This window comes from Sus scrofa, chromosome 3 (genome assembly GCF_054392235.1).
Source record: "Sus scrofa isolate SSC_HxYL_T2T_F1_AM1 chromosome 3, Sscrofa_HxYL_maternal_Yorkshire_Landrace_v2.0, whole genome shotgun sequence".
Classification (NCBI taxonomy): Eukaryota; Metazoa; Chordata; class Mammalia; order Artiodactyla; family Suidae; genus Sus; species Sus scrofa.
Genome location: NC_139385.1, coordinates 10,539,638 through 10,558,913, shown reverse-complemented (window position 1 = coordinate 10,558,913; position 19,276 = coordinate 10,539,638). Strand labels below are relative to the sequence as shown.

General features: G+C 52.4%; 2 protein-coding genes across 7 annotated transcripts in view; one reads left to right on the top strand and one right to left on the bottom strand.

Annotated features, from left to right (window-relative positions):
• The first annotated feature begins 150 nt into the window (after window positions 1-150).
• On the top strand, window positions 151-9,520 carry NSUN5 (NOP2/Sun RNA methyltransferase 5). 6 transcript variants are annotated; one of them, XR_014840248.1, is made up of 11 exons: window positions 151-260; window positions 358-480; window positions 1,439-1,613; window positions 1,709-1,817; window positions 6,858-6,996; window positions 7,082-7,197; window positions 7,579-7,757; window positions 7,944-8,154; window positions 8,251-8,391; window positions 8,467-9,188; window positions 9,326-9,520. XR_014840248.1 is itself a non-coding variant. In XM_003124402.6 (10 exons), exons 1-10 carry the CDS (start codon window positions 168-170, stop codon window positions 8,579-8,581), a joined length of 1,401 nt encoding a protein of 466 aa, XP_003124450.1. In that variant the 5' UTR covers window positions 151-167; the 3' UTR covers window positions 8,582-9,520. The 6 variants fall into 6 exon arrangements, 4 of the variants coding, with proteins under 4 accessions (XP_003124450.1, XP_084872953.1, XP_084872952.1 ...); XR_014840249.1 differs by having other exon boundaries at window positions 1,709-2,294; window positions 4,352-6,996; XM_003124402.6 differs by having other exon boundaries at window positions 8,467-9,520.
• The window catches only part of POM121C (POM121 transmembrane nucleoporin C), a 23,860-nt gene continuing 13,398 nt past the window's right edge, over window positions 8,815-19,276 (bottom strand). The window contains exons 6-13 of the mRNA XM_003124420.6: window positions 17,247-17,338; window positions 16,537-16,610; window positions 15,975-16,099; window positions 15,758-15,860; window positions 15,129-15,305; window positions 12,566-14,227; window positions 11,361-11,483; window positions 8,815-11,001 (exon numbers count right to left, since the gene is read on the bottom strand). Of these exons, the coding sequence (XP_003124468.4) occupies window positions 10,904-11,001; window positions 11,361-11,483; window positions 12,566-14,227; window positions 15,129-15,305; window positions 15,758-15,860; window positions 15,975-16,099; window positions 16,537-16,610; window positions 17,247-17,338 (2,454 nt within the window). The 3' untranslated portion in view covers window positions 8,815-10,903. The remainder of the gene's footprint in view (window positions 11,002-11,360; window positions 11,484-12,565; window positions 14,228-15,128; window positions 15,306-15,757; window positions 15,861-15,974; window positions 16,100-16,536; window positions 16,611-17,246; window positions 17,339-19,276) is intronic.

Here is a 19,276-nt window from a genome sequence, read left to right as displayed (position 1 = left end):
CTCCGCCGGGAAGGAGCTTGAACCCGTACAAGCCTCGGGAACACTTAAATCGGCACTGGGAATCCGGGTCCGGAAGCCCGTGCCCTTTGACCCCGGAAGTGCGGCCGGGCGGGGCGGGGCGCTTCACGACAGAGCCGTAAAGGCGCGCGCAGGCAGCAACGCGGAGCATGGCTGTGTACGCTGCGGCGGCGGCGGTGCTGGCGGGCGTGGAGAGCCGCCAGGGCTCCCTCAAGGGACTAGTGTACGCCAGCAGCTTCCAGGTAGAGGGGTTCGAGGTTTCGGCCCGGGAGGGAGCCCCTGCGGGGGGCTAGTCCGGTCCGGCCCCCTCCTCACCTGGGTCCTTTTGGCCGCGCGCAGAATGTGAAGCAGCTGTACGCGCTGGTGTGCGAGACGCAACGCTACTCCGCTGTGCTGGACGCCGTGATCGCCAGCGCCGGCCTCCTCCGCGCAGAGAAGAAGCTGCGGCCGCACCTGGCCAAGGTGATGGCGGGGTGGGGCGGGCGGGGCGAGCCCCTCCTAACCCGGTCCTAGCTCGGCTACCGTCCACAGTGTGACTCTAGCAAGTCTCTCCTCTGAAAAGAGGAGGCACAGCCCCTCGCCGGGTTATGAATTGAAGTGAGGCGAACAGACTTAACTTGGAGCCTTGTGTGAAAGATTAAGAACGGAGATGCAAAGTACAGATGCAAAGTAGTGATGGCAGGGGTTGTTGTCTTTGGGTGCACGATGCTGTTGACAAGGGAGGAGGGTTGGGATGCAGAGCTCTCCTGCTGAGGAGAGAAGCCGTGGGGAAAGGGTTCAGGACTGGGAAGCAAAGTACCGGGTTGAAATCATGTATCTGCCATTATTTCTTGTGTGATCTTGAGGAAGATATCTTTTACCTGTTAGTGTCTCCGCCCGCCCCGAACCCCCAGACCAGAGATTGAACCTGGGCTGCAGGGTCACAGCTGCGAATCCTAACTCCTAAATCCCCAAAGAACTCTCTGTATTGGGTATTTCTGTCTACAGTACACGGAGGTCTCCAAATCATACCTGTGAATAAATCTGTAATGAAGTCAAACGTCACTCTACAATGTTCTTTTTCCTTAGATCTCTTTTTTTCAGCCACTATTTTGGGGGCACTTAAGCAGGAAGTTTGTAATAAGTTTCTAAGTGACTTTTGATCCTATCTCCTCCAGCTTTTTTCTGCAAATCACTATTCGTATAATCTCAAAGCCTCCATCAAAGTTTCTTCAGTGCCTCTCACAACAAGGCGAGGTTCTCTTCCTGAGAATCAAGTTTCTCCATGATACGGACATGACTTACTGGTGTCTATCAGGCATCCTCTCCACAGCACCTGTTACTGCCTTGACAGGTGGTTAGCCGTATCCAGTTCCAGCATATTTTGATGTTCCAGGGTATTCACGCTCAAAGTTTTACCTCTTCCTTTCCTCACCCCCAGGTGCTAGTGTACGAACTGTTACTTGGAAGAGGCTTTAAAGGGCATGGGGGCCGATGGAAGCCCCTGCTGGACCGGCACCAGGCAAGGCTGAAGGCTGAGTTGGCCCGGCTCAAGGTTCGTCGAGGTGTGAGCCGGAACGAGGACCTGTTGGAGGTGGGATCCAAGTCTGACCCAGGTGAGCTGAAAGGAGTTGTGGGGCTGGGGGATAGCCATCAGGCCCTCACCGGCGAGGGCCGCGTTCCCGCCTGCTCATTGCCGATTGCTTCCTAGCCTCCCAGGTGCCTCGATTTGTGCGGGTGAACACTCTGAAGACCCGCTCTGAGGATGTAGTTGATTATTTCAAGAGACAAGGTTTCTCTTACCAGGGCCAGGCTTCCAGGTGAGTTTAGAACCTGCTTGGCTGCCTTCATCCAGGGAGGTGCCTGGGAAATGGGGATTGGCGGGGAGAGAGTCAAGGTGGTTGTGGCTGCACTCAGGTTTTCTTCTTACTTTTCCAGCAGTTTCTCCATCACCTTTCAAGGCCTGTCCGCCTCCATCCCTTAAACAGTGATTCTCCTGGGAGCCTCATTTCGCATTCTTCTAAATGTATCCCTCGGTTTCTTCTTGAGTTCTGACTCCTACCTCTCACCTGATGACTCCATCTCCCAGTCTAGACATTCTCATATATGCCTACTTTCAGGTTAACATCACTGCTTCATAGACACCCCATCACAGCATTCATCTGAATTCATCTTTCCTTTGAATTTGGTACCTCTTGTTTTAAATTATTGCCATTATTATTTTAGCTTTTTAGGGGCCACACCCAAGGCGTATGGAAGTTCCCAGGCTAGGGGTTGAATCAGAGCTACAGCCACCAGCCTACACTACGGCCACACCAGATCCAAGCCACATCTGCAGCCTACACCACAGCTCATGGCAGTGCCAGATCTTTAACCCACTGATCGATGCCAGGGCTCGAACCCGCATCCTCACAGATATTAGTCAGGTTCTTAACCTGCTGAGCCATAATGGGAACTCCTGTTTTTAACTTTGTAAGGCACCTGCATATGTTTTCTCTAGTGACTGCATGAATTTGCATTGCCACAAGCAGTGCCCAAGTGTTCCCCTTTCTCTGCATATTTTCCAACATTTGTTATTTCTTGTCTTTTTGATACTAGCCATTCTGACAGGTGTGAGTGATACTTAACTGTGGTTTTAATTTGCATTTCCCTGGTGATCAGTGATTCTGAATGTCTTTTCACATATGTTGGAGGACAGAGGGAACAAAAAGTGCCCATTGAACTGAGAAGGCATCTTTTTCCTTCCTTCTTTTTATTTAGGGCTGCTCCTGTGGCACATGGAAATTCCCAGGCTAGGATCTGAGCCACATCTGTGACCTATACCACAGCTCAGGGCAATGCTGAATTCTTAACCCACTGAGTGAGGCCAGGGATTGAATCCGCATCCTTATGGATACAGGTCAGGTTCCTTACCACTGAGCCACAATGGGAACTCCTGAGGAGGCATCTTGAGAGCAAAAATGAGGCCAGCAGCTGCAGATAATCAATAGATGGTTTGTTATAGGGTAACTTACAGCGTAGGATTGGGCAGAAAACAATCTGGAAGCATTCGTGGCTGCACTCTGCATAGCAGAGGGGCCCGTGGGATAATTTTATAGTTAATCTCGGGCATGGAGGTAGATCCTTGCAAACAGAGCGTGCATTGCTAAGATTCACTTACCAGGAGCAAACAGGCATGTGCCTGTTCTTCACGAGCAGAGTCTGAGTTTCTGACAGCTGTCCTGTTAAGTCCTACTGGTTTTCCAACCAGCTAAGGAGATTCATCTTCCTGATGTCAGACCCTAGGGCTGTCGTGCCTGAACATGTGGTTTGAAATGCTCACGTGTATGTCTTTTTTGAACAGTTTCTCCTGTAGTCATTTATCTTTGTATTTTGCTTCTGAAATGTTCTTCATAATTTTGTTTCTATTAGGGAATGCTGGGCTCGATCTACATTTATCCTAAAAGTCCCAACAGGATGCATTTGATTCAGTAAATTATGGTTTTATCCCGACTATGAAACATTGGAGCTGTTTACATTGTTGGTGTGAATGCTTATTGACAAATAGCAAATGGGAAAATAGTCATATGTTAAGTATGATCTCCATTTTTGTTAACAAATACTGATTTTTAGAAGTTTTCGTTGTGGCTCAGCAGGTTAAGAACCCGAATAGTATCCATGTGGATTCAGGTTCGATCCTCGTCCTTGCTCAGTGGGTTAATGATCCCAAGTTGCTGTGGCTGTGGTGTAGGCCGGCAGCTACAGCTCCGATTCGACGCCTAGCCTGGGAATTTCCATATGCTGCAGGTGCAGCCCCCAAAAGGCAAATAAATGAAGAAATAAAAAGATCCCCTCCCACCCCGCAAAAAAAACCCCCACTGATTTTTAAATGTCTACAGGAACTGCACCACACCCTCAGTAGGGTTCTTGATAATGAATGGCGAGGGGTCTGTGGTGGGAATCAGCTTCCATGTGTTCCTTCAGGTGATGCCACCCAGGTGGTGCCAGCGTCCTGTAACCCAAGGAGGATCTTAGACCCTGTGGAATCCTTCTCTTCTTCTGGGTCCCCTGCAAGGGACCCAGGTCCCAACGTGAGAGCTTCTCTTCTCTGCTTACCTGACTCCGTGTGCATCTTTTCTCTACACCCTTGCTTCTGTCAGTCTCTCTGCCAGGCCCCAGTTTGTTTGCAGTGGGAATCGCTCCATATGTAGATGTGTTTTTGACATGTTTGTCGGTGGGGGTGGCGGCGGAGGGGGGGAATGTGAGCTCAGCGTCCCTGTACTCTGTCATCTTTTTTTTTTTGTCGTCTTGGCGCCGCACCTGTGGCATATGGAAATTGCCAGGCTAGGGGTTGAATCGGAGCTCTTGCTGCCAGCCTACACCACCGCCACAGCAACACAGGATCTGAGCCGTGTCTGCGACCTACACCACAGCTCGTGGCAATGCCGGATCGTTAACCCACTGAGCAAGGCCAGGGATCGAACCCATGCTCTCATGGATGCTAGTCAGGTTTGTTAACTGCTGAGCCACCACAAGAACTCCGTCTGCTCTGTCATCTTTATCTCCTCTTCCTCAGTGTTTCTATTACTGTGGTTTTACAATACAAGTTTTGCAGTTTGAGATCAGGGAGCGTGATGCCTCCAGCTTTGTTCCTTTCTCCACACTGCTTTGGCCATTCATGGTCTTTTTGTGGTTCCATACAAATTTTAGGATTGTTCTGCTTCAATGAAAAATGCTATTGGAATTTTGATAGGGATTGTGTTGAATCTGTAGACTGCTCTGGGTAGTAGGACATTTTAACAATATTCTAACTCATGAGCATAAGATATCTTTCCATTTATTTGTATTATTTGCTTTTTTTTTTAATAGATTTCAGTGTACATGTCTTTTGCCTCCTTGGTGAAATTTATTCCTAGGTATTTTATTCTTTTTGATGCAATTGTAAATGGGATTGTTTACTTAATTTTTTTTCTGATAGTTATTAGTGTATAGAAATGCAACAGATTTTTATTAATTTTGTCTCCTGCAAAATTCAGTTAGTTCTAATAGTTTATTCTGATAGTGTTTTGGTGAATTCTTGAGGGTTTTCTTTATAGAACATAATGTCACCTGTAAATAGTGACAGTTTTACTTCTTCCTGACTTGGATGCTTTTTCTTTCTTTTCTTCACCGGATTGCTCTGGCTAGGACTCCCAATACTGTGATGAGTCAGAGTGGTGGGAGCTGGCCTCCTTGCCTTGTGCTTGATCTTAGAGGAAAAGCTTTTAGCTTTTCTCCGTTGAGAATGACTTTAGCTGTGCGCTTGTCCAATATGGACTTTATTATGTTGAGGTACCTTTCCTCTGTACCCAGTTTGTTGAGAGTGTTTATGAGTGGATGTTGAATTTTGGCAGATGCTTTTTCTGCAGCTTTTGAGATGGTCATGTGGGTTTTCTCCTTCCTTTTGTTAATGTGGTGTACCATGTGGATTAGCTTGTGGGCGTTCAGCTGTCCCTGCATTCCTGAACAGGATGCATCTTGTGCCTGTTTTAACCTGACAGATATCACTATTATGCACCCCATTTGGTCAGGGCAGAAACTTACTCATCCTGGATGCTTTCTTCCTCTCCTTCTAGTCATCGTTACTACTCTGCCTTCAGCATCTTTTCGTCCTCCCAGATACTGCCTAGGTTCAAGTGTCATTTTCTGCCGTGATTGGCGGAAGGATCTCCCAAACTGGTCTCCCCACTTCCAGACTTTGTTCATTGTGCTTGTGCTCCTCGCGTTGGCTGCAGAAAGATCTGAAACCAGATCTGATGCTGAACTCCCCTGCTGGAAACCCTTGGCTCTCCCTTGTGCCGTGCCCCCTGCTTGGGTTCAGGCCCCTCTGCCATGCACTCCTGCACTTGTGTTCCCCCAGTGGTTGCTCCCCGCGCTCACTCATGTCCCAGTGTGTCCTTTGACAGCTCTGGGAAGCTGCTGCCTCGACCTCCCTTTCCCTCCGTCTCTTGTGATAGATGGTCACCTCTTGGAGACCAGGGGGTAGAGTGGAGGATGGCTGTGTTGGGGTTTGAATTCCAGCTCTGCTGCTTAATAGCTTTCTGATCTGAGTTGTTACTCTCTCTGCCTGTTTTCTACTGGGTCAAGTGAGTGGACAGTGCTCTGCCTTTTCACCTCAGCTCCTCGTGTTACTAAATTCATCCATCAGGAATCAGCTTAGCACTTACCTCCCTGCACCACCCGGAGTCTCCCCCAGGGTTATGTTTTAACAGCTCTGAGTATAAGTGCCTGATGTTGAAATATTGTGAAGTATTTTCTGAAGTATTTTGCATGTCATTTAATCTTGATACCTACCGTTTTCCAGAAGTATATAGACAGGCTGAGAGGCCCATGGTCCCACCACTGGTGAATGGTGGAGGTGGGATCCTGAACCATGAGGGAGTCTGACCTAAGAACCCCATTCTCTCTCTCTCTCTTTTTTTTTTTTGTCTTTTGTCCTTTTTTAGGGCCACACCTGCAGCATATGGAGGTTTCCAGGTTAGGGGTCCAATCGGAACTACTGCTGCCGGCCTATACCAGAGCCACAGCAATGCCAGATCCGAGTGGCGTCTGTGACCTACACCACAGCTCATGGCAACGCCAGATCCTTAACCCACTGAGCGAGGCCAGGGATCGAACCCACGACCGCATGGTTCCTAGTCGGATTCGTTCCTGCTGCGCCACGATGGGAACTCCAAGAACCCCATTCTCTTTAACTGCTGCCTCTGTCTCATCACCTTGTCACTTATTCATAGCATTTATTGCCTAAATAAGCAGTTAGATGACATGTGAGATGTCTGGCCTGGTGCCTGGCCCAGAGGGATTCAGAAAATGTGGAATGAAGGGTTCTTATTCCCTGGCAGCCTCGAGGACATAAGGGCCCTCAAAGGGAAGTGTTTTCTTCTGGATCCCTTGCTGCCAGAGCTGCTTGTGTTTCCAGCCCAAACAGATCTGCATGAACATCCACTGTACCAAGCTGGTCACCTCATCCTCCAAGACAAGGTCGGGAAGGTGTGTGGAAAGGGGAGGAGCGGTGGGGAGTGACGGGCCTGGGGCCTCCTTCACCCGCTCTGCTCCGCTCCCCCAGGCCAGCTGTCTCCCAGCCGTGCTGCTGGCTCCTCCCCCGGGTTCCCATGTCATTGACGCATGCGCTGCCCCAGGCAATAAGACCAGTCACTTGGCTGCTCTTCTCAAGAACCAAGGGTGAGTGCTGTAGTCACACAGGGGAGTGGGGTGGGGTCTGAGCCTCCACTTTGTAAGAACGAAGAGGAACTCTTGTTCTAGTAGGTCACGAAGGCTGAAGAGGGGGCCTTTCCCTCAAACATGTCCTTCTGGACCGAGGGCAGGTCACCACACTTCCCAGTGGGTTGCAGGTGTGGGATGTGAATTCCTTTGCCCTTGGGGCAGAGTGCCCGGGCCCGTTATTTCTCACCACTGACCCCTCAAAAATATTTAGAATTTAAAGACGTTTACGTACTTTCTGTGTGTCTTGACTTAAAACGACGTGTCACTATGTGTCAGAGCCGTGGGCTCCCACGTGTTCCGTGAATTCTCAGTTCACCTCAGCTCTGCCCTCCTCCCTAGGAAGATCTTTGCCTTTGACCTGGATGCCAAGCGGCTGGCGTCTATGGCCACCCTGCTGGCCCGAGCTGGGGTGTCTTGCTGCGAGCTGGCCGAGCAGGACTTCCTGGCGGTCGCACCCACAGACCAGCGTTATCGTCAGGTCCAGTACATCTTGCTGGATCCTTCGTGCAGTGGCTCTGGTGAGACGGGGGGTGGGGGAGGAAGCACGGCCAAAGGCCCCCACAGATCGAGAGCAGCCTTAGTGCAGGAGGGCTGGCCTTGGGTGTCGTTCTGAGTCTGATGACCGTGGCCCCGCGCGGGTGTGCTGGCCTGTACGTAGGGGATTCATGTGCTCACGGAGAGTGTGAGAAAAGTGCTCTCCCTAGGGATGCTGACCAGACGGCTGGAGGAGCCCGGGGCCGGCGCCCCGAGCCAGGAGCGCCTGCGGGCGCTGGCGGGCTTCCAGCAGCGGGCCCTGAGCCACGCGCTCACGTTCCCTGCCCTGCGGCGCCTCGTCTACTCCACGTGCTCCCTCTGCCAGGAGGAGAATGAAGATGTGGTACAAGCTGCCCTGCAGCAGAGCCCAGGAGCCTTCAGGTAGTGGGCAGGAGCCTTCAGGTAGTGGGCGTCTGGCAGGGTCTCGGGGAGGGGCTGCCCTTTTACCCCGAAGCCTGTCACGTTTCCTCCCCACAGGCTGGCTCCCGTCCTCCCCTCCTGGCCGCATCGAGGCCTCGGCACGTTTCCAGGTGCTGAACACTGCCTCCGGGCCTCCCCTGACACCACGCTCACCGGTGGCTTCTTCATCGCTGTGCTTGAACGGGTAGAGGTGCCAAGGTAAGCGAGTAGGGGGCCCACTCGGAAGATGCTGGGAGACTAGGGCGCATCTAACTCCTGTGCTTTTGCTCCTAGTGCCGTCTCACAGGCCGAAGCATCCATCCCAGAACTGACGTCCAGCCCAGGCCCAAGGAGGAAGAGACGGCGGCGAAAGGCAGCGGCCACGCCCAGCACACAGCCTGGCACGTAGCTGGGGCTCAGAGCCTGGACTGCTCAGGTCCTCCTCCCAGCTCGTCTCCGGCCCTCAGTGCCGGGCAGTGGGCTTGTGTGGAAAGGGTCTTTCCATGGCTGTAGGAATTAAACGGGCGAGCCTGCTCCTCCAGCCGGGGAGGGTGGCCCTCCCTCGGGCTGTGCCGCTGCCCCTGCGCTGTGTTCTTGCTGGGAGGCACTGCTGCCCACGGAAATAAAAGGCAGGACATGGTCTACGATAGATCACAGTTTTTTATTCTTATGACATAAGCAAGGAGAAAAACCTCACATTCATACTAAAAATTCCAACTAGACTCACAGGATTCAGTCTTCACTCGTGATGGAAAGTCCCAGCCTCCCGTTGCTGTCCAGTGCACGTCCACACCCGCACGCACACACTCACACTCAGGCCGCGCCAGGCCGCCTGCTTCGGGGGGTTCCTGGACCAACGGTCCTGCCCGTGGAACCGAGGTAAACGAGCTCCGCGCGCGCGCCAGCCTAAGGGGTCTACCTTCGGGAAGGTATAGGCAGGAGCCTCGCTTCCAGACCCGTGCCCCGCCCCGCCCGTGGCTCGAGGTTCGGGTCCCTCTGCAGCTGCACACACAGCGGTGAGTAGTGGAGCTCTCCCTGGGGGCGCAGTCCCCTGCCAGCGCCAGCGGACGTTCACCCTCAGTCACAAAGGGGAGGGGGACTAGTCACAGCTACATCACATTTATAAAATAAGAATTACATTTTCTGTTTCCAGAAGGAGCTCCAGTCCCTTGGAAGAGCTGCCTGGGACAGCACGTGAGCCTCTTCTTCACACAGGCATAACTTAACTATACAGCTAATTTCTAGTCAATAGCATTTATACTTAACCACCTCAATGAACCAAGCTTGAAGGAATTTAAAAGGCAATTTAGCTTAAATACAAAAATAAATTTTTTATTTTGTTAAAAAATGTTTAAATATTTTTTTCTTTTAATTTAGACACACGCATTCATACTTCTCCCAAAGAGGATGGGCGTGGCAGCAAGGCTCTTGGGCCTGGAGTATGTGGTTTGGGAACAAAGGAAGAAGAAAGGAAGGGGCGGGGAGTGAGATACACTCTTAAAATGTGGTTTATAATTTAGGTTTTCTAACTCACACTACGGGTGACCCAGCCTACAGTCAGGTTAGGCAGGTGGGGAAAGAAACAGAGGGAAGAGGCCTTTGCTTCTCCGCGGCCCCATCCTCCTAGGCTGCCAGCCCTTAAAGTCAAAACACCATTTGAAAATTCAAGACTCGGCACTTGTAGCCGTCAAGCGGTGCTACTTTCCACATTCAATTAGCGAGGCCCCAGAAACTTGAGAAACAGTTAAGTCCGGCACTACCAACATGCCGCCACTCATACAATTCAATTCTTCCTCCAAACTCGATTCAAAGAGCAACAGACATGAGCATCAGACAAAGGAACACAGGACAAGGCTTTAAACATACGATCCCGGAGAGGCAGACAAGCCCAGGGAGGCCAACGGGGAAGGTGAGCGAGGAGGCAGCTGAAAGCGGCGGCGGGCATCCTGCCTGTTCCAAGATCTTCCCTCTCCCGGAGTGAGGTGTCACCCCTGGATCTGCCAGGCTAACAGTCTTGAGCCACCAAGCTTTTGGGGGCCAAACTGGCAGAGAGGGTTGGAGATGAAACAGAGGCTTGAACCTGGCAGGAGCAGCACCCACTGGGGTCTCCAAGGCAAAGCTAGATTCAGGATCATTTTAAAAGGAATCGATCCTGCAAGGAGTCGGTGAGGGACAAAGCAGCAAGAATGGGGGAACCGAGTCCTCTAATGGGACAAGAGGGGGAGAAGCACTTTTTATAGCCAAGCCAAGCAAGGTAAAGCTATAGGGATAAGCTGCTTCCCCCAATCCCATCAAATGCGTATCAGGGATGCAAGTGGTGCGGGCTCTACCTGCCACCCTCCAGCAGAGGTGGCTCTCAGGGAATCGGCGGGAAGGGAGGCGCCTGACGAAGCTTATGCACTACACGAGCGTCAGGGAGGGAAGAGGGCGATATGTACAGGTGGTGTGTTCGTTCTCTCCAGCCTCACCAGTGGAACTGTTCAAGTAAGGTCACAGGCTTCCGCCCTGCCGCGTCCTTCCTGCCTCCCCCTCTCCCCAGAGGCCTGGGGCTTCTGCTTCCTGGAAGAGAGGGACCGGCCACTGCAGCCGCCACTCCTGCCCCGGTGGCTGAGGCCAGACTGGTTCGGGGTGGCTCTGCTTTATGGAACTAGAAGACGAGAGGCTCCTTCTGGCAGGTGCCGAGGTCCAGATGTGGGTGGGGGTGGGATGGGGTGGGGGGAAGGGCCGGGGGCTACTTCTTGCGAGTGTGCTGCCTCCGGGCCTGTAGCCGTTGCCGAGCCCCCGGGGGCTTGGATCCCGCACCAATGGAAAAGGAAGGGGCCGCAGATCCTGGAAAGAGTCAACAAGGTCTCATCAGGGCAGCTGCCGCCGGGCAGCAGGGCTCTCGAGACCGAGGGTGCCGGAAAAAGCCTTTCGGAGCTCTCGCAACCCTCTGAGGGAGGGGCCGATTGAAGGTGCAAACCCCCAAGATGACAGGCGGTCCGGGAGCAAGGCCTGGGAAGGCGCCTGGACCTGGCTCCCAGCGGTCTGGGGAATGCTGCCGAGATGGGTCCTGGCCGAGCTCTGCTGCTCAGCTCCAGACCCGGGCTGTACTGATTCCCTCGGAGCTGAACTGCCAGTCCTCCCCACCCCCTCTTCGGAGAGGCGACAAGCAGATCACACGGGCAACGGGGAGACGGGCCGCTTACCGAAAGGTCCGACTCCAACAAAGCCCTGGGTGGGTGTTGAGGATGCCCCAAAGGAGAGGCTGCTGCCTGACGTGCCCACCCCAGGAGCAGGGGCGTTCTGGCCAAAGGTGGGCGTGGAGGTGCCTAGGGTGAAGAGACAGCAGACAACTAGAGGCCAGGCTGCTGGGCACAGGGCCCTGAGCCTTGCCGGGAGGTCTGCCACTGGACCCCCCACCGCAGGGAACCGCACAGAGAAGCGGGGCTTCCTGCGCTGCTCAGGTGAGCCGCCCAGCCTAACAGCCGAGAGGCAGCGGAGGCCGCCCCGTGGGGTTGCCTTCTGGCCCCTCGGCCGCTGCGCCCATCCCCCCCACTTGCCCTGCAGGGCCCACCCCCGCCCCTCAGCACCCAGCTGGCGCCCCGGTGTTTCCTGACCCCGCTGCAGGACCTCCAGCGCACCCACTGCCCCTCCCTGCTTGAGGGAACAGGGTGGCTTTACCAACTACCGCTTGCTTAGTGGCCATCTCAGAACAGCGCTGCGGGGACAGAGGGCAGTGCGGCGCGGCCTCACTCCGCACTCACCACCACAGCCCGTGCAGCCTCCAAGCTGCCCGAGAGCCTCCCACCCGCTCCTCCCACTCCTGTGCCCACTCCAAGGCAACTGCTTCAGGAGGCTCCGCTCGGCCGCACTCCGCCCTGACCCGCTCCTCGAGCCCGTCTCTCAGGCTGCGTGACCAAGAGCCGCTCGGGGTTCAAGGTCCTGATCCTCCACCTTCCACATGGCGACGAAGACGCCTCACTCTTCTTCAAATTCTACACCGATTTGCCTTAGTCCTTAAAATCCACACACTTACCCTTCAACTGTCTGCCTCTCGACCTCATTTTATGCCATTTCCCCAACTTTCAAGCCTCCAGCCACACCGGGCTCCCTCTGTTCCCGAGCCCGCCAGGCTGTCCCCACCTCTGGGGCTCTGCACTAGCGTCTCCCGCGTCTCTGGTGCTGTCTCACACCCTCCCCATCCGCACCCAAACCCTTCTCGCCACCAAGTCTCAGAAATGAAATGCGTTACTTTTTCAGAAAGGCATCCCCCCCGCAGTCACTCATCATGTTTTATCAAGACCTCTCCTGCTACCTGACATGATACTTACACATCTAACGGCCATCGCTTCACTACCACACAGTAAACAGTAGACACTGCCCAGCAGACCGAGTCAGGTTCTGATCTTACCTCCAAACACAGGTTTGCTGTCCGGCGTGCTGGCCACATTGAAGGCAAAGGACGTGTTCTGGCTGGGCACGCCCAGGCTGTTCTGGCTCAAGCCTCCCCCAAAAGGGGTCGTGCTGCCAGCAGGCCCACTCTGTCCTGCTCCGAAGCTGAAGGCTCCGGAGGCAGAGCTGGTGCCTGGGGTAGCCACACTGATGCCAAAGCCTCCACTGCCCGCTGGGGCTGCCGATCCCCCAAATGTGAAGGGAGATGGCGTCGTGCTGCCAAACACAGAGCTACTGGTCCCACTGCTGGTGGTCTGGGTTGCAGCTCCAAAGCCAGAGGTGGTGGCTGCACCAAAGGAGAAAACGGCTGTGGTGCTGCCAAAGGCTGGCTGGGTGCTGGCAGCGGTGCCGAAGCCAGAGGCTGTGGCTTTCAGGCCGCCAAAAGCGGACTGTGTGGTGCTGCCAAAGGTCAGCTGGACTGGGGCTGGGGCTGGCGCTGGCGTTGCAGTCGGGGCGGAGGCTGCAGAGTTTCCAAATGTGAAGGAGCTGCCAAAGGTGGGGACAAGGGTTGGCTTGGCAGCCCCCTGCTGCTGCCCATCAGTGGCTCCGAAGCTGGGCTGGGGGTTGGCTCCTGGGTATGATGGGAGGGAGGGCTTGGCACTTGAGCCAAAGGGAATGTTGAATGCCGGGGTGGTGGTGCTACTGAATGTCAGTGTGGGCTGGCTGGTGGTGGCCGGGGCGGAGGCTGTAAGGGTGCTGCCAAAACCACTAAAACCAGTGGTGCTGCTGCTGGCGGCTGTCTGAGCAGCACTGGGAAGGGACGGGCCAAAGGTGGTGACTGCTGTTGAAGCAGGCATGGCAGGAGGCTTGCCAAACTGGAATATGGAGCCCATAGCTGGGGTGAAGCTGGCACCAGAGGCAGGGGGAGTCCCAAAGAGGAAGAGCTGGGAGGTGGAAGCAGTGGTGCTAGTCACGCTGCTTGGGGTGCTGGTCACGCTGCTCACACAGAAGCTGAACGTGGGCTTCAGAGCAGAGTCTGTGGAGGTGCTGGCTGTGGTCACAGAAGCCACTGCAGGAGTGGCACTGGCCTGGCCGGTGAAGAGAGGGGTGCTCGTAGTAGTGGCTGGAGGAGCTGTTTGCTTGAAGGAGAAGGGGGTTATTGTGGGCACAGATGCAGGTGGCCCCATGGGGCTAAAGACAGGTTTGAAGGTGAGGGATGGGCTGCTGGTAGTTGTGGGGAGGGCTGAGCTGGAAGATGCTGTGGCTGTGACCTTGGAAGGGCTAGAGGGCAAGGGGCCTTCACTCTCGCTTTTGGGAGGGGGTGGGAAAACGGGACTGAACATGGGAGATGCTGAAGACACGGCAGGAGCTGCAGAGGCAGGAGGGTTAGCAGTGGGGGTGCTCAGCATTCCAAAAGGAATGTTCTGCTTGGGGGTGGGGGATGGGGCGGACGGGGCTTGGGATTTGGCAGATGTCTCAGCCTGAGGGGCCGGAGATGACTTGGTGGTGTCAGTGACTGGTCCAGGGGAAGAAGCAGGGGTCAGTCCCAAGAAAGTGGCTGTAGGTTTGGAGTCTGAGGAGGTGCCCGGAAGAGGCCCTGACTGTGAAGAGCCAAGAGGGGCCAGAGGGCTGGGTGTCTTTGGAGGTGAATGGGCCACAGTGGTTGCCATGCCAGCAGATTCTGGGAAGAAAAGCAGAGAAAGTGAACTTGGAATACCTCAGACATGGGGGTGTGCAACGCTGAGCACGGTGCCAAGTATTCCACAGTCAACCGTGAGGACTTAGTCTGCGTCACGGCCCTTCAGCTGCTCATTCCTGAACATCGAGGATGTGTTCACACCTTCCACCCTTCCCAGCTCATGAGAAAGACAGACGGGGATGACACTTGGCCTCATTGGGGGTTAAATGTGTAGAAACTAAGACAAATCCAATCACCTGAACTCAAGTCCGGTCAATAACCCAGGTCCACCTTACTCTCTAACAGAGATGCGCTCTATCTGCCGACCAGGCGCTAAGTACAGAACACATAACCCCGAATGGGCTGGCCTCTGCCGGGAGCCCTGGGGGAGGCCGAACAGCTAACACATCCTGGAGTGCCGCAGAGCGCAGTAAAGGAGGGCGCACACACGCAGTGCCCGGAGGCCACGTGGCTGCAGCAGTCGGCAGACCCTTGAAAACCGAGAGCAAAAGCAACTGCTATTCCCTCATGTCTGTGGTCTAGCAAGCATGTGACAAGACATCTTAAGCACGTGATCCCTTCACCTCAGGGACACCTCATAAAGTGAGCAATATTCTCATTTTACAGATGACGACAACAAGGCTCAGAGCAGCGAAAGAACTGCGTTTCCCATCAAGAGCCATGTGAGTGCCCCAACGAAGCGCCTTCCCCCACCTCAAGTGCTGCAGCCCCTCTTCCCTGAATTTCCTGACTGCAGCCTTCTGAAGCTCGTACGCTTGCACCAGCTCAGGTTTGGGAGGCCAGAATGGGCTCGCCCTCTACAACCATTTCTAGCAAGTGACAGGCATGGTGCTTTTACTTCCCCCCAAGCGAAGGCTGATGTCTCCACAGCTCGCTCTCTCACCAGGGAGGGATGGTAGGCCTGGGGAGTTCTGCATCTTCTTCAAGCTCTCCAACAGTGGGTTAGTGCTTGGGGCTGGGAGGGAGGTTGTGGGGACAGCAGTCCCAGCAGCAGGCAGGGTAAAAGTGAAGGAAGGCTGACTGGTAGGTGGGCTCTCAGGGACAGAGGTCGAGGCAGTATCTACGGAAGAAAAGATTTTATCATGAGCACAGGGATATTCAGGGTCTCAGTATAAGTCATTTAGAAATGTGTCCCCCGGAGTTCCTGTCGTGGCTCAGCAGAAACGAACCCAACCAGTATCCATGAGGATGCGGGTTCGATCCCTGGCCCTGCTTTTGCTGTGGGTTAAGGATCCCGCATTGCCATGAGCTGTGGTGTAGGTCATAGATGCGGCTCAGATCTGGTGTTGCTGTGGCTCTGGCGTAGGACGGCAGCTGCTGCTCCAATTAGACACCTAGCCTGGGAACCTCCACATGCCGCAGGTACGGCCCTAAAAAGACAAACAAGAGAAAAAAGCTTCTCCTGAATCCCAGTGCTCACTGTTCTCCAGATTTCACACTGAGGACCCAAATGGATTTCCCATCCGAGAAACAAACCCTCTCTGGAGTGTGAATCTGATCTATATTCCTCACCAGTCTTATCCTCCAAGATCTTGTTGAACCACTGTAACGAAGCTTTCTTTTCCAAGTCTAAGTCTTCAGCAGTGATTGAATAACCAAGCTGGGGAGGTGGAGGCTACCAAAGAGAAAAAGAAGTCAAGCCCATCGGAAGAAACTGGAAGGCTGCCGTATTTAGCCTTCCTAAGACAGAGCTAAGCTGGGCGGCAGAGGTAGACAGACAAGACCATACCAAGGTCAGCTGGTCCCCTCGCCGGGACGGCAGCAGCTGAACCTTCCGTTTCCGCTGCCCTGAGCTGCCAGGTGTCAATGGGGAATTCCATGAGTTCTGTTTCTTCCATGTGGTTGTATCTGCAACTACAGAAAGAAATATGGACTTGTTTTCTGCCTCCTTTCTGCCAGAAAGGGATAGGTTTGTCTATCCCCTAGTTTTAGCATTGAACGTTCACTGGTATCTCCGACAGACTCTACCTTTCACAATGTGGGCGCTTGGACGGTATCTGCAAGATTATTTCTAATAGTCGAGAGGATGTAAAGGGAGAACTGCTCCAACTGCATGGATACAACTGCACGCTGGACACGAATTACCTGGCCTGCTCACAGATACCTCACCCTGAGCTAATCCGCAGCTGCTGTCACCACGTCATACTGGATTTGTAAATGTCACCCTGCTCCCTTACACGACTATAAACCGCCAAAGGACAGGAACTCCCATCTCTGTTCCCAGCAGGTCTCCGACACGGCAACGCTCAACACTTACACCACCAAAAGCTGCTCCCGGGCACGCCACTTACCCTTCTCTCCCTGGGACTCCCTGTCTGTTACCAGTGGCGTGGAAGAGCTAGAATGATGAGAAAGTTCCTCTTCTCTGTAGGAGGAAAAGATAGAATTAAGTTTAGAAAGGCTTGCTGACGAAAAGTACAGGGTAACATCTGGGACCTGCTTACCTGCCAACTGGACACAGTCCAGAATAACCAGGATAGATTTAAGATCTCAGGAGGCCAGGACAAAAGTAAGAGAAAATGCCCACAGAAATGAAGGGAGGCAGTTCATGGAAGCCAAGAAAAACCTTCGTCTTAAAATAAGCACAAATCAACCATCTTCCAAATCTTACTTACAACCCACCAAGTTCCTCAAAGTTCTGCTCACAGATCTGATCCCTAACAGAGTGATGTTCAACTTGACTGTAGGTACTAGAGGGTCAGCTGGAGTCGAGAACATGCAGCCTGCTGACATTATTCGCTCTGTTCACTCTGTCCTGCGAGGCCTCTACCCCTGCACCCCAGTCACTCACACTGCAGTGTGGTGAGGAGAGCCAGGGCCTCTACAGCCAGCACGGGAGAACGGTGAGAGATGAGAGCGGTTGAGGTGGGCACTTTGCTCTCCTCTAAATGTTAGTTTCTTTGATCCTCCAAATCAGAGTTGCAGAAAGCCTAAGAGCCAAGTAAATGTCCCTCCTTTTCTGACCTTTCATGAAGCCACACAGCAAGTAACAATGGATTACCTTATTTTCTTTGCTGGCCTCTCTGGCGTCTGGGAGCGGGATGAAGCGGGGCTGGAGAAGGGAGATGAACTAGGACCACTCCTCTTCCACAGCTAAAAGCCAAACAGAAGTAATATGACTGACCCCCGTGGATAGTTTCTCATCTCATCTTCAAAGTGACTCTGTGGCTCTATTCCACACTGCATAAAACATCTCCTTTTAAGTAACTAAAGAAGTATTTAATTGTGGAGAAAGGCTCCTGAAAAGAAGGTCAGTGGCCAATATAATTATAGGAGAAAAGTTCTGAAAAAGTCACGGAATGCTAACTAATAAATGTAGAAGGAATGAAGGTACTTTTGGGCTGTCACATTCCGGAACAGTTTAGAGCTATGATGTGCAGGCAAGTCTACTCTTGTTTATGGATACAAGTAAATTAAGAAACTGCCGTAATGAAGATAAGCCAGTAAACTAATTTAGTTTTGCTCTCACTGAATTTTCAGTTTTACTTTATTACTTTTAAAAAATATACTATCATGACATTTACCACTTTTGCAACATTAGCAGTAGTTTGTAGGATAATTATCCATACATCTTCCTGTCACAAAGTGGAGTCCCCAGCGAGCAAAGAGAGTCTGTTTCCATCTCTGCCTCCCTCGGTAGAGGGGCCGGGCTAGCAGCAAAGTAACTGCAAAAGAGCAAGCACTCTGCAAAGAGTTTCACTGTCTCTGGCCTATTTTCAAAGACGTTAAACTATCACCATAGACATTTTTCCTACTGAGACGCTTCTAGTGATTTCTTACTCAGCAAAGGTGCATTATATAAGCACAAACGGGGAAATAACAATGTTTAGTAAAATTTTCTATGTGGAAAAAAATTTAAATCAAAGACAGGTGGTAAAACAGTAGAACAGTTCCCTAAGACTAAAAAATCAGGAAACCCAAGGCTCAGAATGAGCTTGAGAAAAAAGTTGAAATCACTAACACTTTTTTTTTATTATACTCAGGTAAATGACAAAGGTGGTCAGCCATTTGAAAAAACAATGACTGCTTAGGCCTCATATCCTGCATTTTCAACAACGTGCCAAAGGTGATCCTAGCCTTCAAAACAGAAGGGCTGTCATCTCCATTGACTACTGGGTATGACTGCAGCACACATTTCTTTCAAGAAGCTTCAACGTAAAAATCTTTCATATTACTCTCATCTCTCCTTCCAAAGACTTCCTCATTATCCTAATAATTTAAAATAACTGATATGTGGACCACTTCAAAGATAATTATGATCAAAACAGAAAGTAGTGATGCACTGTGCTATTTGTTCTAGCAATTTTACTTCCAAGAATCTATCATAACTCAAATATCACACATGAACAGGCAGCTAGCAACTACTTACAGACAGATTCTTTTTCAGATTCTTTCCCCTAACAGGATATTACAAGATACTGAATAAGGACTAGGTTGTTTTAGATCAACCCCGCTGTGGAGGACAAACAGAAAATGCTGAAGAAAATATGAAACACATCTGTTGGGAAGCTATGGAGAGCTACTAAGGCAGTGAGACACTGTGGCGACAGGCAGAGAGGAGCAGCAATGTGACCGCCCAGTCTGAAAGTAAAAGCTGCAGTTGAGAGGCTGAGAAAAGCTTCGGGCAGTCCCATCAGGCTGGGGAGACACACACAGGACAGAATTCAGTGGTTTCCAAAGGAGAAGGGCCCTAACGTGCACCGCTGGCTTTCAGCTGGAATTCCAAAGGCTATGCAGTAGGGTACCGGGCAAGTCGGAGAAACACTAGCCCTCACAAGAACTGGCAACCAATTCAGAATCAAGTCAATTCCAACTGTACAGAGTCATCTGCCCTACCCCAGAGGCAACAAATGACCTCTCTGGAGGAAGATACTATGACCCAGAGCTTCCAGTCACTGTTAGAGCCTCCGACCTTCGCCTATGTCTGCTAAAAAAGCAAAACAACAAAAAAAACCCTCAAGTATATAGATTATTCAATAATAACTGAGAAGAGTTCCCATCATGGCTCACTGGTTAATGAACCTAAATAGC